The following is a 15,692-nucleotide window of genomic DNA, read 5'->3' as shown; positions in this document are numbered from 1 at the left end:
TTGACACTTGGCGTGACAGCATCTTTGAAAAGTGACACACAAAAGGAAGAAACTAGTCTTAACTCAGATATTAATCACAAACTGATTGTAGCTGACTCATTAAGTCTTAACGTCTAGGTGGACCACAAGGCTAATTCAGTATTGCAGCTCCTATGTTCATGGATCATACCTTCTATCTCTTCGAGGTGATGCTGTTTAGTTTTCTTTAAAAACTGTGACATAAGTACATATTTTAGTATCTAAGAAATTCAACAAAGAGCAACTTCATCTTTCTCCTCCTAAATCTACCCTTAAAAATTGGCCAGAGATGAAGTACTAAACACAGCTTTATGAGCTCCTCCTCCTCCTGGGAGTGTGAAAGCCTTCAGAGAGCTTCTCGTGTAGCTCAGCGGCTACTAGCTTCTTGATAAAACACATAGACGTGCTGCTCCTTCCACATATTAGGATTCACTGAGCAGGGCTGAACTACAGCTGTACAGTGCCCAGGTATCCCTACTTCCGAGCACGGTTTTGTGTTGTCTTCACAGCAAACCAGACACAACTGGTGTTTGTACTAAGTGTGTGTTTCAAACACTCCTACCCAACCCTGCTTGCTTCTAGAGGAACACCACGTCAACTTAGGTTTATTTGAGACACGAACTGGGTATTGGAGTCTCACCGAGTACTAGGCAGGGTTAGTCTTCGCTGCAAGCTACCACTGTGTCACAACACAACCTTGAAGAGTCCCCTTGGCACAATGCCCACAGTGACTTGGCAATTACATCCACCTAGGCTGCACTCAGCATTGTGGCAGCCAGCTGCAGTTAAAACCTGCTGGGACCACAGCTCAAGCACGATTAGCTGGCACGATGACAATCATGTATTTGTCTCCGCTAACTTCAAGTCTATAGACAGGAATAAGCAATATACTGGCAAGGAAAGGCATAACTTGTGTACGCACAAATGCTTTGCGGAAACTGTGCAAGGGAGTGCTGGATGAGTGAAAATGAATAGTGAAAACAGAGGTAATGAAGGAAGGAAGGTTACACAGCCATAGAAAGAAGGAATCGGACAAGGAATAGCTGAAGAAACACACGTGAGAAGGAAAGCGAGTACGAGAACAAAGCATGCAAAAACCCCAATGAATGAAAGGGGTGCAAATTAAGAGGTACAATTTGGAAGTGGACAAAGATAACAAAATTAGACTAAAACCAATATACAGGGTCAGGCAGGCACGAGAAGAGACTCACTAACCCTCCCATGGTTGTTACATACATAGGAAGGCCATTTGGATGGGACAGAAAACGTTAGGCAAAAAGGATGCAAAGGAGCAGTGTATTTTTTCCAATCAAAAGCCATCTGTAACCTATGCTGAAAATGTCTTTTTTCTTCACTTCAAGCATACTAACAATCTAATGTATGATAGTACTGCTGGTGACACTGAGAGCACTGGGCTTTAATGAATCAATAGATTTGTTTCATCTTTAACTAATTTGAACCTTTAATCCTCTTGCTTGTGTAAAGTCTTCTTCCTTCAGGTCAAAGTATTAAATAGGCTCAAGAAGTAAATAAGGAAATAAATACCAGAAGCCCCGTGGGGAACATTTAAATTAAAGTTTTCTAATAGACAAATCATCTTAATGCCATGATCACAGGCTCAGTTCAGCTTCTTCCCCTCCCCGCCCCCCCCCCAACTCTATGGCTAAAGCTGTAGGAATAAATAGCCAAAAAAAGGAAGAGGCTTTGGTTTTCTTTTAGTTTCTTGATGCTTGTGTTGCTCTAGATTTTCTTTTTTATTTTAACTGCTCTCATTATAGACATACGGGAACTTTTAAAACACAAATTTGTAAAAATCAAACACATAGCCCAAAACATTGGCCTGCAACTTTTCCCCTATGTTTCATGCCTGGTTTGCACTCTACTGTACATCCATGTTGGTTATGCATCTGACTTTTTTTATGGATATAAATTATACTGGTGCAAACCCTTACGTAGACAAAATCTTGCTGATATAACTGTCTTCCACCAGCACAACATATTTCAGTTAATGAGTCAGAATACACTTTGATATCAGTATAAATTGTTCCTCCTGGGGGGAGGATTGCTTCTTTACTGTTAAAGTGTAGATAAATTCTGAACTTTTCTTTTCTTTTACTTGGGCTTAAATCAATCAAACCCATATCTAGTATTTCTCATCCAGAAATAATACAGCTTCTTTTCATCACCTTTTTGACTGCTGGTCCCTGCATGTGTTCTTGCTTCAATAGTATGGTCATCAGAAAAGGGTATATCTAAAATCCTCTTGAAAGCAGAAGTTCTGTTTCAAGCAACAGCAACTGCAGGATCAAACGCCTCCCATCTTAAAAGAAAAAGAAAGAAAACTGCCTCGAAAGTTTGAAGCTAACAAATGGTTTGTAGTTGGCTGAGACACTTGTATTTAATACTGAAGAAGTAATGACGTTCTGGCCTCCAGTGGAGCATCTCCTAGACAGACAGACAGGCACACAACAAAATGAAGTCTTAATGCCATGAGCTTCTTAGGAACTCTACAATAACATTCTGGCAGACTGGGCTCCCTTGGCTTCTGTACTCACTGCAATGTGAACATCTCTTTCGGTTTAACGTGATGCTTGGCAAGTTTGCCAACCTTACATTATCTGGGAAAGGAAGACAAGAGAAGCTGGTACATTCAGGGAGCCTTTGAAGAAGCTTCTTCACAGTTTGCTCATAGCAAAACAGTTGACTGCGTGTAGAAGAAGCGTCAGGACTGCACTTTAAACTGCTGGCTTGAAAAGGGTTTAACTGAATTGCATCCAGGCACCAAGATGCTCAGATACCACAGCAATGTGTGTGGTATAAGAACCTAGATAGAAGAAGATTAGATAGCAAATCAGACAGAATTTTGCATGTGATTTCCTGGGTTTGTCTAAACTTATAGCAGCAACAGTTAATTATAGGAGGTTCTGAAGGCAGCTCCTGTGTGGGTTATGTCACTTATACATTAAATTCCAGCCATAAATTGCCAGCTGAGAGTTACCCCTGTGGCAGGAAACCATCCTTGTGCCTTCCCACTCAGGGGTAGAAGCAGCAGGTATCGGTGATGGAAGATCTGGGGGAGAAGCAGCACGTTGACAGCAATGACAGAACTCCAATGAAAAGAGCATCAAGATGGGCACAGGTCATCACCTGAAGAGAGACAGATGCAGGAGGTGCAAGAGTCACAGCGCATGTTGCTGTACAGGGAAGGCGGTGCCATAAGACTCTCTCTGCACAGCAGGATCCATCATTTTTTCTCCAGTAGTGCCTCAGGGCACATCTACGCAGCACAGCGCAGCGCTGCACAGGGATATTTGAGCTGCCTCTAAACAGTGGTTGTACTAGTTTCACGGCAGGATTAGTTAGCCCACCTGGAGTACAATTCTAATATACCTATAGCGCTTGCACTGCTATACCTGCCCCTGAGTTGGCTTGTTCAGTGCAAGGTCAGCTCTCTCTTCCTCTCCGTAGAACTGCACTCTGCTGTGTGGACCCACTTGCACTTAGAAGTATTAAAAAAAGTAAATTATGAAGTTTAGGACCTTATATCAATTTTGATCTGCAGTTTCCGATCTATGGGGTCTTATTTATTTTAGAAAGTGGGAAAGCTTTCAAGACTGATTTCATAGGTAATGCATTTTTTTTTCTTGGCTGATATTCCTGATTTTGTTTTTTATTCTTTCCTTTGAGTATCTGAAATTTTGCATGAAATTTCTACTCACTTGGAAACACCAACACATGAAGTAATTACCAATCTTTCCTGCCTAAGTTAATGGCCTTCTCCTTCCTCATGCTGTTAGTTCAAGGTCACAATGATAGATTTAAATCCTTCATGAATTTTCATCTGACTCGCTGTCCACAGAAATTGTTCATTAAAAGATCCAATTTCCATTGGCATTCTCCCTTTCAAAGGATGTCAACAGGAAATATAAATGCTCAGCCCTTTGTGAATGATCTGCAAGGACATGCAGGCTTATGAAAAAAAAGCAGTTAACCAAATCCTTTAGTTTCTGTTTTGAATGACTGGCCATAGGAATGCAGGCTAAGCTGTATTTCAGCTGTTCCCAAGGATGTGTGTGTGTAACTTGTTGATAGTGGTAGGTACTTCAGGCTCCAGTGACAGCTATGTGACCACTCTGATGATCATTGTCCTGTAGCAGAACCAGCCCCTGCCTCCTCTCAAGAACACCAGGCATGAAAGAGAACAAAGAGGGATCTGTTTTTTCAGAGGACTGGCACTCATACCTCCTGCTCTTTACCGAAAAAAGAGAGATCCTAGGTCACCTCAGCTCTCACCCTATGCTCCCAGCAACCATTAGGTTGTAAGGAACTGCATGACTTGCTCCAGCAATTGATGTGAATGTCTGATACCCGGGAGAGCTGAGACTTCTGCCTTACAGGACCCGTAGGGGATCTGATTGATAGGAGCAAAACTCAATACCCAGAACACCAGCTTACTTCATTGGGAACTACCCATCACCACCAAAAGGAAAGAAAAGCCCACCACAGCCTTAAAGTTTCAGCATTATGTTTTTAAAATCTTACCGGTGTCCAAGGTATATGTCTTTTACAGTAAAAATTACTTGGAGTGCACTGTGAGTGCACAGACACAGATCAGTGCTGAACATCTGGTTAAAATAAATTACAGCCTTATTTTGCAAATAAAAGTTCCTAGGGTCTACATGACAAAGTCTGGCCAGCATAACTATCTCATGGGGAAAAAATCACATCCCTAGCCTACAAAGATAACTATTTTGGCATGATTCCCTTCCCCACTCTGTAGACTTATGTAGACTTACACCAAATAGAAGAGTCCTTTTGCCAGTATAACTCACATTGTTTGGGAGATACTTCAACCATGCTGGCAGACTCCTGCAGCTGGTATAAGCCATGTCTCCATCGAGGGATTTGGCCAGAACAGTGACACCAGCAAAGCCCCTGAAGTACAGAATAACCCTTTTTCTCCTGCTACTAATCTCTAACATTTTTCAGTTTTAAAGCTTCCTGCTAAAAGGAAACACACAGAATTTGTGCCCTTTCTTGCATTAGCAAGGCATTACTTCTTTTTACAGAGGAATTAAAGTATACATATGGGTAGGAGATGTGTTGCTTTCAAACATCCCAGTGGTACTTGCTTTTGGATGGGAGAAGATCCCACTTCTTCTGTAGGATGCCTGTTGTTTGTTTTGGTGTTGGTTTTGGAGGTGGAGCGGCAGAGGTGGTTTGCATTTTATGAAGCCTTCATATTTTGGTTTTGCGTGGTGGCATTTGAATAAATCTAATGGTCATAGTTAATGGATTACAAGTATGTATGCAAATGAATTTGAGCTGTTTTGAATAACAAAAAAAAGTCCTTCGGTCTGTTTGTGAATTGTATTCTTATACTCTGACTCTTCCTTGTTTTTTCATATGGTCCCTGTTAGCTCTTACCTGATAGCATTTTCCAAAGGACTTTCTGGATGAACCCAAGAATTCAAGATTTACCAGCCAATCTTAACCTGTGAGCCCCCCATAAGGCAAGGCAACTCATAACGCTGTCTTGGCTTAAAAGTAGGATTCAGCTCATTGTGGCAACAGGCAGTTTTCACCTGTCCTATTTAGACAGTACATTTTGTCTAAATTCCCACTCGCCTCAGTCTACGCAGACTCTCCTCATTCCTTTCCCTGCTCCTTCACCCTCCATTTGTCTCCCAGGTCATGTGCTTTTGCGCACATGGTGAACAGGACAGAAAGGACAAGAAGGAGGAGCGGAGGGGAGGCACCCAGACCAAAACCAATCATCTCTTGCCAGCAGATGCAGATGAGGAACTTCCCCTTATTTTAATTTCCCATTATCACTTAGCTGTGAATGATGAAAACATGGAGCAAGCCACCGAGAGGCCTCCACTCTTGTGTGCACCGTGTTGGAAGGGGGGGCACTTGCAGCTTGCTCCATCAGGCTGCCTGACTGCCAGGACACGTCTGCCTCCCCTACAGCTAACGCTGACACACAGTACCAGGTGGAGTACAGCACCCAGGGGCTGGCTTAGGAAATGGCAAGAGAAAGCAATGACCAAAAAATGCTGCCTTTTCTCTGCCTCAAATAAGGCTTTTACAGGTGAGCAGAATTGGTTTGGGCTGCTAATGAGGTGTAGGCTGCCAAAGAAAACACATGCGCAAATTCCTGTTTTCCAGGTGGCTGCTGGTAGAAGTGTAACTGTCCATTGAAGTCTACAGCGTAAGCTTTTTTTGCTCTTATTCATTAAATTGCAGATTTATCGTGAGGTTACTTTATTATAAGGTTAGCTGTGTTGTCTCATTCGCCCTGTAAATCAGTTGATTGTCACAAGACTCAGAAAAACGGAGAGCCTGCTTCAAGTCACGTGAGGAGCAGGTGGCACTTCTGCAGAAGGTGCCGGTGGCTCTGCATGACCTGTTGCTGCGGGAGCACCAAGGAGCGCCGAGGCCGCCCCTCCAGCTCTGCGTTGTTACTCTTGCTCGATGCCGAGCGCGAGTTAGTCAAGCCAAAGGGATTTGGATCAGAACTGAGTGTTGAGACAACAAACACGGGATGGAGTGTTTCCCTGAGGGATGTTAAAACAAGAAGCAGAAAAATGCATGACTGGTCCCTCGTGGTTCAGCCGATGGGACAACCTGCTCAGACTGGTTTGATTTCACCCTTCTCGTTCACACACACACTCTGCCTTTTCTGGCCGAGGCCACCCCGAGCCAGGCCCTCCTCACCAGACTGACAGCCTTGCTATCTTGCTTTCCCCTCTCTACCTCCGCTAAAACCTGCGCCTCGAGCCTGGCACAGCTGGACGCGCTTGTTAAATAAAACCCTCCATGGCCTTGATGACAAGCGCTGTGCCACAGCACTTCGAGCATTTCTACAAGCAGCTACTTTCGGTTCCCATTTCTCAGGCGGTTACGTGATTTAACTCTTTCGTGGCAGCCCGAGAGCGGCACAGGCAGCTGGAGCGGGCAGGGAACATAATGGGGGATGTGTTCACATTTCCCTCTGCTGCCAACGTACCCGCTGCAGCCAAATCTTCAGATTTGGGCTTTTAAATTAAGTAGGCTATTTCCAGTGTAAGGGCACTCATATTGAAAGTAAGTTACGAGCAAGATGGAGAATTTAGACAAGAGTTTTAGAGAAACAGGCCTGCATTGTCATTCAGACCCATTTTGTCATTATTTTCATTTTAAAGTCATTCTGAAGATTTGACAGGGGTCCTAATGCATCTAGCTTCTTTTCAGAGGATGCAGGTGTAAGAGCGATGTTACGGGATGAGATGAGTCCCCCCAGCAACTCTGTGACACTTGTTCTCTCCTCCAAAGTGATCCACAAATCCATAAAGGGGTGTTTGCTAAGTTTACTGTTGTATGTGAATGTAAACTCTCTAGAGTGGGTTTGATAAATTTGAGTAGAAGGAGAAGAAGGTGGCCTAAAACTGAACAGTTCTCAGTGCAACTGAGATTCATTAAAATATGTGCAGGGACACATATTTGTTTTCTCGGTACAAGTTACACACAGCTTCTAGCACTCTACCTAAGTAGGGTACCTTTGGAAAATAAAACTAAGACTGCTAAATATTGATGCAAACAAACAGCAAATTAATTGAATACAGTTATCAACCCACAAAAGATCTGAAAAGAAAATTGTGAAGGATCGAGTAGAGCAGCTTTGACCATGTTCTTTGAACATCGAGGATTTTGTCCAGAAGGCCTTCTCGCCTTCTTTCTCTCATTAATGCTAATATTGCTCTCTCAAAAGTGGCACCCATTAAATACCACCAGCTAGCTGCTGTAGTGACATTACAGCTGTTATGCTGATGCCAGAAATACCTCATTTTAGTGTGGGCCCTTCCAGGAATAAGAAAACAAGGCAGCCTCCACTAGGTCTGGGCTTTTGCATATTGCAGAGCCACATCTAACTGAATTAAGGAGAGACGCCAAGACTAAATTACTGAAACATTTCTCACGCTGACTTGGTTTAACAAGAATGCAGCCTAGTCTGAACATGGCATGGTTTCCATGCAAGCTGAATGATCAACACCTTACAAATCCTGTCTTTAAAGAGATGGCTTGACCATTCCCCAAAGCCTGGGTTTGTCCTTCATCTCGCAGAGGTCCAGAGGAAATCTGCCTGCCAGCAGGGTCACTCTCTGGGAGCGTGGACAGGAGGAATAGTCATCCCCATTACTATAACCACTCACATTTATATATTTCTAAGCATATGCATCAGTTTTCATGAACAAACCTAACCACGACTAGTTCTTGCTCCTTAGATGTCTCCGTCTGAGTGCCATGTTTAGTCAGCCTTATGCAAATAATATTTCCACTGATTTCAATTCACACAGACTTCAGTGAGAGCCTGGCAAGACTAGGACCTGCAAGATATGCCCCCAGGATCACAGCCTCACCGATGCAAGAATTTATACAAACAGATAGCAAGGACAAGGAAAAAAAAAGTTAGGGAAGACCACTGTGATGAGAACCAGTTTTGTCCAAAGTCAGAAACCTCAGATATCACTGGAGAAACAAAAGGGTATGCAGCCAGCAACTAAAACAGATCAGCTGCAGACCTAAGACTATATCAGGCATTGTGGAAACAGAGAATTCAAAATAAACTCATTTCTACCACAGGCAAAGGTAAGGGGGGGAAAGAAAAATCTGGATGGGGATTTGATCAGGGGTGCACGTGCCGAAGCTGCTCCCCAGGCAGGTTCTCTGCCACTGGTCAGCAGGGCTTGTGTGGCGACACCTTCTTTTTCTTGCCATTATAATTCAATAACGTGCACCTGGCTGGACTGCCAGCATGTCGGCACTCCCAGGCATTAAAAAGATATTGGCCTCTCTAAAGATACCGACCTCATGAAATGCCACACCTCGGCACAACACAGTCAAGGCCTGAGCTGTCCTTATTTGCATGTACTCACGACTTAGGCTTGCATAAAAGACCCATAAACTCTTTGGGAAAAGAACAGCTACAGACTTGTCTATTTTTTGTGTTCCAAGAACTTTTCTCGTTAGCTTCAAGATGACATTTTAATGAGGTTTCACTGCATAGAAAACATGGGACGATTTAACCAGCTCTGTCCACTCCCTCCCTCCCTCCCCAAACTCTGATATGAGTTACCATTTGGGAACGAAAGCTTTTATGAGAATTTATATGTCATTTGTATGGAGGCAGGGGTGAGGGAAAAGTCATTCAGCTGCTAAACTTTAGCATCGGAGCTTATGCCATTCCCTCTCCTGCCCCGTACTGGGTGGCAAAGCCGCCTCATTCAGGCCTGTGCAAGTTTCTTCAAAAGCCGGGAGCGAGCGTGTGTTTGTTTGTTTGTTTTGGAGTCACGGAGAGGGCAGCGTAAAATAGCCGCAAGGCAATTCCCGTTCAGTAAAATGGAAGTCTCGCCGGCTCTTCATTCAGTACAATGTGGCTCAAGAGGATATCCTGCCAACCCAATGATAACGAGGGAAATAAAGTCACTTCCTCACCAGCTGTTTGATTCAGGTAGAAAAAGGAAGCCTTTACTTCCTCGTGTTTGCTCTCCCCGCCGCCCTTCAGTCAGAAATGCCATGCTAAAACTGCCTTCTCCCTCTGTATTTTCAGTAAGGAGCCGTCAGATCCGTAATGCTTCGCTGGGCTCAGCCTACGGGAAGTATGTACTTCTCTGCGCCCGAGAAGCTATGCCTTGCCTCGCAAGCAGGGGTGAAGGCTGAGTTGCAAAAGGACCGAGACTGAACAAACTCGGCTCAATGCTCAAGCAAAGACTGCCTGTGTAATTAAAGATGACATTTGTTTCTTGGATCAGAGCTGCCGAATTTGGGCCAGCGGAAGAGTGGGGTAGTGTGATCTGGATGCTTTGCTTTGAGACTGCCCTGACTCAGTGCACTATTACGCCTCCTAATCCTCCGAGGGTGACAAACCCCACTTTTGCCCTGGGCTCCCTGCAAATCCCAGGAACTCCGGGCAGGAACATGCTATGTCCTCCCTGCATATAGTTCAACAGGCAAGAGGGCAGCGAGGGGTGCCCTCGGGGCAATCTTCCTGGCCTGTCAATCAAGCCCAGGTAGGTGAGGCAGGCATCTCCGGTACTTTGGTGCTAAGAGGAGCTTAGGCAGAGCATCTTTCCCTTCCCCACTGCCACCTTTCTTGCTTCACAGAAACAGTCAATGTAAAGTTGTATAGTAAACCAGCAATGGACTGATTTGACTTAATAAAAGCTTCTTAAGAAATTACTTTTTAAAAACTTACAGAGCTGCATGAAGGGTTCTTTTCCATATAATTTTTAACTGCCCTGATATAATTTTACATCCAGGATATAACTTTCCGTTAAATTTTGAATAGGGAGGTCTTAAAAGCAAGGCCTGCAATCATTTTCTTTCCAATTGTGTAAGACTTCCAGAAAGGTTGACCAAGCCAGAATTTGACTCAGTCTATTTGCCAAGGGGATCCTTGCTTTCATTATAAAGAGTGCTTTTCAGAGGACATCAAGTGTTTCAAGCAATTTTCCTAATCTTATTTGGTTTAGCAGAGATTCTCTTATTTTAAACAGACCAGTTTAGGCGACAAAAATCCAGTGACAAATAGATGGGTTTACAGAAGGAGACAAACTTTATGAAACAGTTGAGGTTCTGTTTAGGGTTCTCTCTGTGCTAAAATAGTTTTCAGCAACGGGTCATACTTCCCTCCCCCCTCTCCTTGTTTTAGTACATAAAATGGACATGTGTTTATTTAAAACAGGTTTGAAACTTAAACAAATAGTGACAGGCTGTTCAAACAAGCTTCGGAAATAGGCCTAATCAGGATGTTTGAGAAGGGGAGGGGGAACGATCATAAAGAGCTACTTGTAATGTATAGTGCAGACACCATTAGGTTGGGTTCATGTTATTGTTGTAATAATCTCGGACAAAAAAGCACTGCATGCTGCACATTTTTTGTTAACATTCCTCTTTTGAGCCATAGGTTATGCCATACTTTTGCCTTGTCTTCAAGTTTTACTGTAACCCTCCGCCCATCTTCATACCCAATACCAGGAGCTCTACCAAATCATTAGAAATGGTCTCCCAGACAAACTGCGAGGAATGTTCCTAAATGGGGATAGAAGGGAGGCACAAAATATGCTCATTTTGGTATTGATACTGTGTGTGCATCGGCTGTCGTGAATATACAGAAGTGAGACCTTCCCTACAGAAAGAAACCACGAAAATCTTAACGTTAACATGTTTTCACATGACTTGCATTTCCATGGGTTTTTTTTTTTTTTCATTTCCTCTCTTTTCCACCCATAATAATATCACCAAGTGTTGAACTTTACCCTTGTTGTATTTTTATAAGGCCTGATCTTGAACTCCCTGTACAGACAAAGCTCCCATGGAAGTCAGTGAGTCTGCACTGGCGACAACAGGATTTAGCCCAGTCTGTAACATTTTAGGATATTGTGTTACTTCATAGCCTTAAGGAGAAATAAAAGCAGCTTTCCAAAGAGCTGCACAGCAAACTGAGTGTGCTTTTTCAGCTCTGCAACAGCACAGCAGAATATTAAGGCCAGAGTTTGCAAATGTCTATTTCAAAAACCAGGCAGCTAAGCAAAAGTTGCCAAATTTTCTCCGGAATGAAGAGTTTGCATTAAAACATTCTCCCCAAAGGTTAAGCTGCTTTCACTTAAGAATATACCTTTGGAAACCCAAGTTTGAAAGTGATTGCCTGGAGGAACAAGCATTGAGAAATAGCAGGAGGCAGACGTATTTTCAGGTCAATCTGTTGGCCAAAGCCTATAGCTATTCTGTTACCGACTCTTACCTACTGACACCCACTCTTACCTACAACATGCACCAATATTACCTAATGTAATAACATATTTTGGAAGTAAATACCTATTATTTATTTGAATCTCACTCAGTGTCTAGTGAACAGGAGTCAAAATGGCAAAATATTAAAAAACCTTACACGCCCTCTCGTGGTAAAACCACAAATGCTCTTATTCTGACAATAACTAGAGATGGCTAATGATGGAGGCTAATTTAAGTGCATAATTTATGGAAAATTAACTTGGCTGGAAGGTTGATATTAATAATGGAGACCTTTCTCTCCTTAATTCCTGCTGTAAACCATAACATATATGCATTTTTAGAAGGCAGGTTACCTCCTAGCATAGCAACACTACAAAACAGCTAAAGGCACTATAACATAAGTAGGAAATGTTAACTTCTACCAAAAATGGGAAGTCTAGAGTAATAAAGGTAGAGATGGAAACCCCTACATTAGATAGCTATTTTGTGGGTTTATCTCAGTAGTTTGGGAGCAGACTTCAACTGGCTGCACAATAAAAGAGTTGCCCTAAATGATGCTATCAGTTTTGTCACATTTTTAAAGTCATTAAGCTTCGCTATTTACTGCTTTCATGCCATACGATATGATTTATCTGTCTCTCAGGAATGCTCTGAAGCTTCATGTTTGTTAGGAATTGCAGCCTGAAAGAAGGGCATTACGTGCAGAGTATCACCGACCTGATCACTAGCCCAGTCAAATCCCATTGTACTTATGAGTCACAAAAACTTTATCTTTGCTACTTAAACAGCCTTTCTATTCGGTGCCTACACGCACCTCCAGACTTTCCCAGAGCAGCTTTACGAAACAGCTCTCCATACATGGAGGACTGCAGCTCGAAGGAGAAACACAGGGTGGTTTGGGCTGGGCTGAGGGAGGGGACTCCCCCTACACCTCACGCCAGGTGACTTGTGGGCAGCCATGAGAAGTGGCATCACTGTATGCTTCCCCTCTTCTTCCTCTAGCTGAATGTCTTGGCTGTAGGCTGGAGGGCAAGCCAGACTGACAAGACAATCCCATGGCAAAACAGCTCTTTTTTAGGCAGGGCTGTCAGATCAGCTGGTTGGCCCAATGGACCCTACAGCCAGACCACTGCCACATCCAAGGCATGATTAGCAAGGAGCACAGGACCAAGGTGTCACCCCTTTTGGTGACAGTTGTGAAAGACCATCAGAGGTGTAACACAACCCTAACAGCTTCAGTTCATATGGAAGAAACATCTGTGGCTACTACACATAGTCTTCTGAACCCATCCCAAGGGAACCAAATAAATACTGTCTTATTTTCAGCAAAGCCAACCAGCAATATAGATGCCCCATGTCCAGTGGAAATGAAAGGTTTGGAGAATGAAGGTCCACCTACCTCCTTTGTGTATGTTTGTATATACAGCACTCAGGAGCCAAAACGGTGGTACTTGTATTTAAAAATGCTGCTCCTGTATTTTCTGTTAGACTGGGCAGGCCTAAAGCAGAAGTCACGACTATAAGTAATTACAGCAATATTTGTAAAGATATAGGCAGAACTTTGTGCTAAGCACTGCACAAACACATAGCTCCCAAATCACTATTTTAATAGGTTTGTGTGGTTTTTTTGTGCCAGCGTAATTGCTGGACGACCATTGATCGTGAAGAAGTTGCCCTCCCGCTCTGAAAAAGTTATTGCAATTCTGATATTCCATTATTTCCCTTTCTAGGATGCCTTCGTGGAGTTGTATGGCAACAGTATGAGGCCTTTGTTCGACTTCTCCTGGATCTCTCTGAAGACTATCCTGAGTCTGGTTCTGGTGGGAGCTTGCATCACTCTTGGCGCTTATCTCGGACATAAGTAGAGTCACCCAATTTATCGTGGATTACAAAAGTCTTTCAAAACAACAAAATAATATTTTTTTTTCTGTAGCACAATGATATTTTATGAGCAAAACAACTTCCCAGCTAAAGATTAAATCAGCTATTACTGCCAAAGGAAATATCATTTATTTTTACATTGCAGGAAATTATTTATTAAAAGATATTTACATTTTAACCTGCCATTTTCAGAAACTCTGCAAGTTGTATCTGTCATCACATCATGTTGTTATTCTTAACTTTAATGAGCCCTAAAGTCTTTTACGTTCTTTTTTTAATTAATGCAGCTGGCTGGATTATTTTATCTCTGAAGAGCAAAGTTACTGACAAGGACCTACCTGCTTACACTTACGAGGGCAGTTACTTGAGCTGCTAAAGGCTGCATAGCTGTGTTGATTTTCCTTGCATTTTCCGGATGGCTGGGAGGGATCTGAAAGACAAGGTCAGCGTGAACAAAGTTCTCACCCTGTCCTGCTGGCAAGAACTGAAGGCGTAAACGATTCAACATAGTAGATACGTGGAGTCAAGATGGCAACTTCTTGAAGGACGCCTGGCTATCCCTACAGGAGAACAGTTGGAAGTACGATTGCCTATGCCTTGTAAACATGCGTTTTCAAGTTACCAGTTGTGCCATCACGTTATAATCACAATACCCTAATACATGTCAACTCAGATACTTTTTTTTAATAGAAGTGTGAAGTTAAATCTTTGGGGCTTGCAGGAAATTGCCGTTCCAATGATTTTCTCAGCAGTAAAACGTTTTTTGCGGTTACTGACACAGCAACATCAGGAGACCTTAAGTGCCTGCTTTGACAGAGCAGAGCTGGAGCCTGAAGACCTGACCTGTGTCCCATTTCAGTGGGCTCATATCTGCAACTAATCCTGTTTACTTACTGAGTTCCTCCAGGGGTTTGAAACCAATTAGATGCGGTCTCTAAATCCCTGAAAGTTGAAAAAGATCTTAATTTTATTTGGCAAGAAGCAGACCTCAGCTGAGTTACAGATTAGCTCTGACTATTCTTGTTTATCAAACTGGACACCAAAATCAAGTTCATTTTCATAACAGGAAAAGAAAGTGAGCTTTATCCTCCTGCCCCTTGCCCTCAAAATTATTTCATGCTAATAATTTCCTAAGACTGTCTACAGAAGAAAAGATGATGAAGAAACTCCAAATCCTCTCTCTGGACAGAGACTCTGACACCTCGATTGTGCAGGTGCCTACTGTCGTTTCAAGCAAAAATAGGGTGGAGGAAAAGGGGGGGGGGGGTGAAGTCATCTGCTCATGTTACAAAATGCAACTCAAGTAAAATTAATGCAGAGTACTCAGTGTACAGTTTTATAAACAGACCTGTGTTCTGAAACCAGATGTGTCAATGCATTTTAAAGCGGGGCTTTCTGTGCGCTTGGAGGGGGCCACGAGTCCTGACGAAGCCGAAGAGTCTGAAGCGTGTCCCACGGGCTGCTCCAAGGCATGGAAATGTCCAGCTTCAAATGTTTAAAAGTCAAGCGCTCCTATTTTTTCTATGGAACTTTTGAAATCTGGGATTTGTGGGTAAATGGACGTCGAGACATAAAAAGAAAAGGTGGCAAAGCTCTGGATAAAATGTACTGTACAATACATAAGTGCTCTAAGGGTGAAAAAAATACAGTGAATAAACTGTAGATTCAACCTCAAGATTTCAGTCGAATAACTTTGTGGCATTATATGCAAAATATCTCCATTAACTTGGGAATGTAATATGTTCAATGTTAAGGCTGTAGTTGATGTTGTGTCTTCAAAGCTGCTTTTTTGTTTGTTTGGTTTTTTTAAGAGTTGTACATCTCAGCATTTTTACTGCTATTTAGTCGTGGCACGTACACTTTGTATGAGCAAAGGTGGAGCAAGCTTACATTTCAAATTTGAAATTACTTTTAATTTTATAGAAACATAGAAAGGAAATGTTTCTAAGAACACAAAAATGTGAACTATGCTTGATTAAAGAAAAATGAAAAATCCCACCATCAAACAAAAAGCACCT

At 42.7% G+C, this 15,692-nt stretch overlaps 1 protein-coding gene across 2 annotated transcripts in view; it reads left to right on the top strand.

The window, feature by feature from the left end:
• Positions 1–14,903, top strand: part of BCL2 (BCL2 apoptosis regulator) — a 92,375-nt gene extending 77,472 nt beyond the window's left edge. Inside the window, exons 3-4 of one of the 2 annotated variants that reach the window (XM_050892585.1) lie at positions 8,723–8,736; positions 13,524–14,903. In XM_050892585.1, coding sequence (XP_050748542.1) covers positions 8,723–8,736; positions 13,524–13,654 — 145 coding nt within the window. In that variant the 3' untranslated portion in view covers positions 13,655–14,903. The remainder of the gene's footprint in view (positions 1–8,722; positions 8,737–13,523) is intronic. The other variant, XM_050892584.1, reaches the window with a different exon arrangement.
• The last annotated feature ends 789 nt before the right edge of the window (positions 14,904–15,692 follow it).

The sequence above is a fragment of the Gymnogyps californianus genome, chromosome 2 (genome assembly GCF_018139145.2).
Source record: "Gymnogyps californianus isolate 813 chromosome 2, ASM1813914v2, whole genome shotgun sequence".
NCBI lineage: Eukaryota > Metazoa > Chordata > Aves > Accipitriformes > Cathartidae > Gymnogyps > Gymnogyps californianus.
The sequence above is the reverse complement of the archived record's forward strand: the minus strand, read 5'-3'. Positions and strand labels throughout refer to the sequence as shown.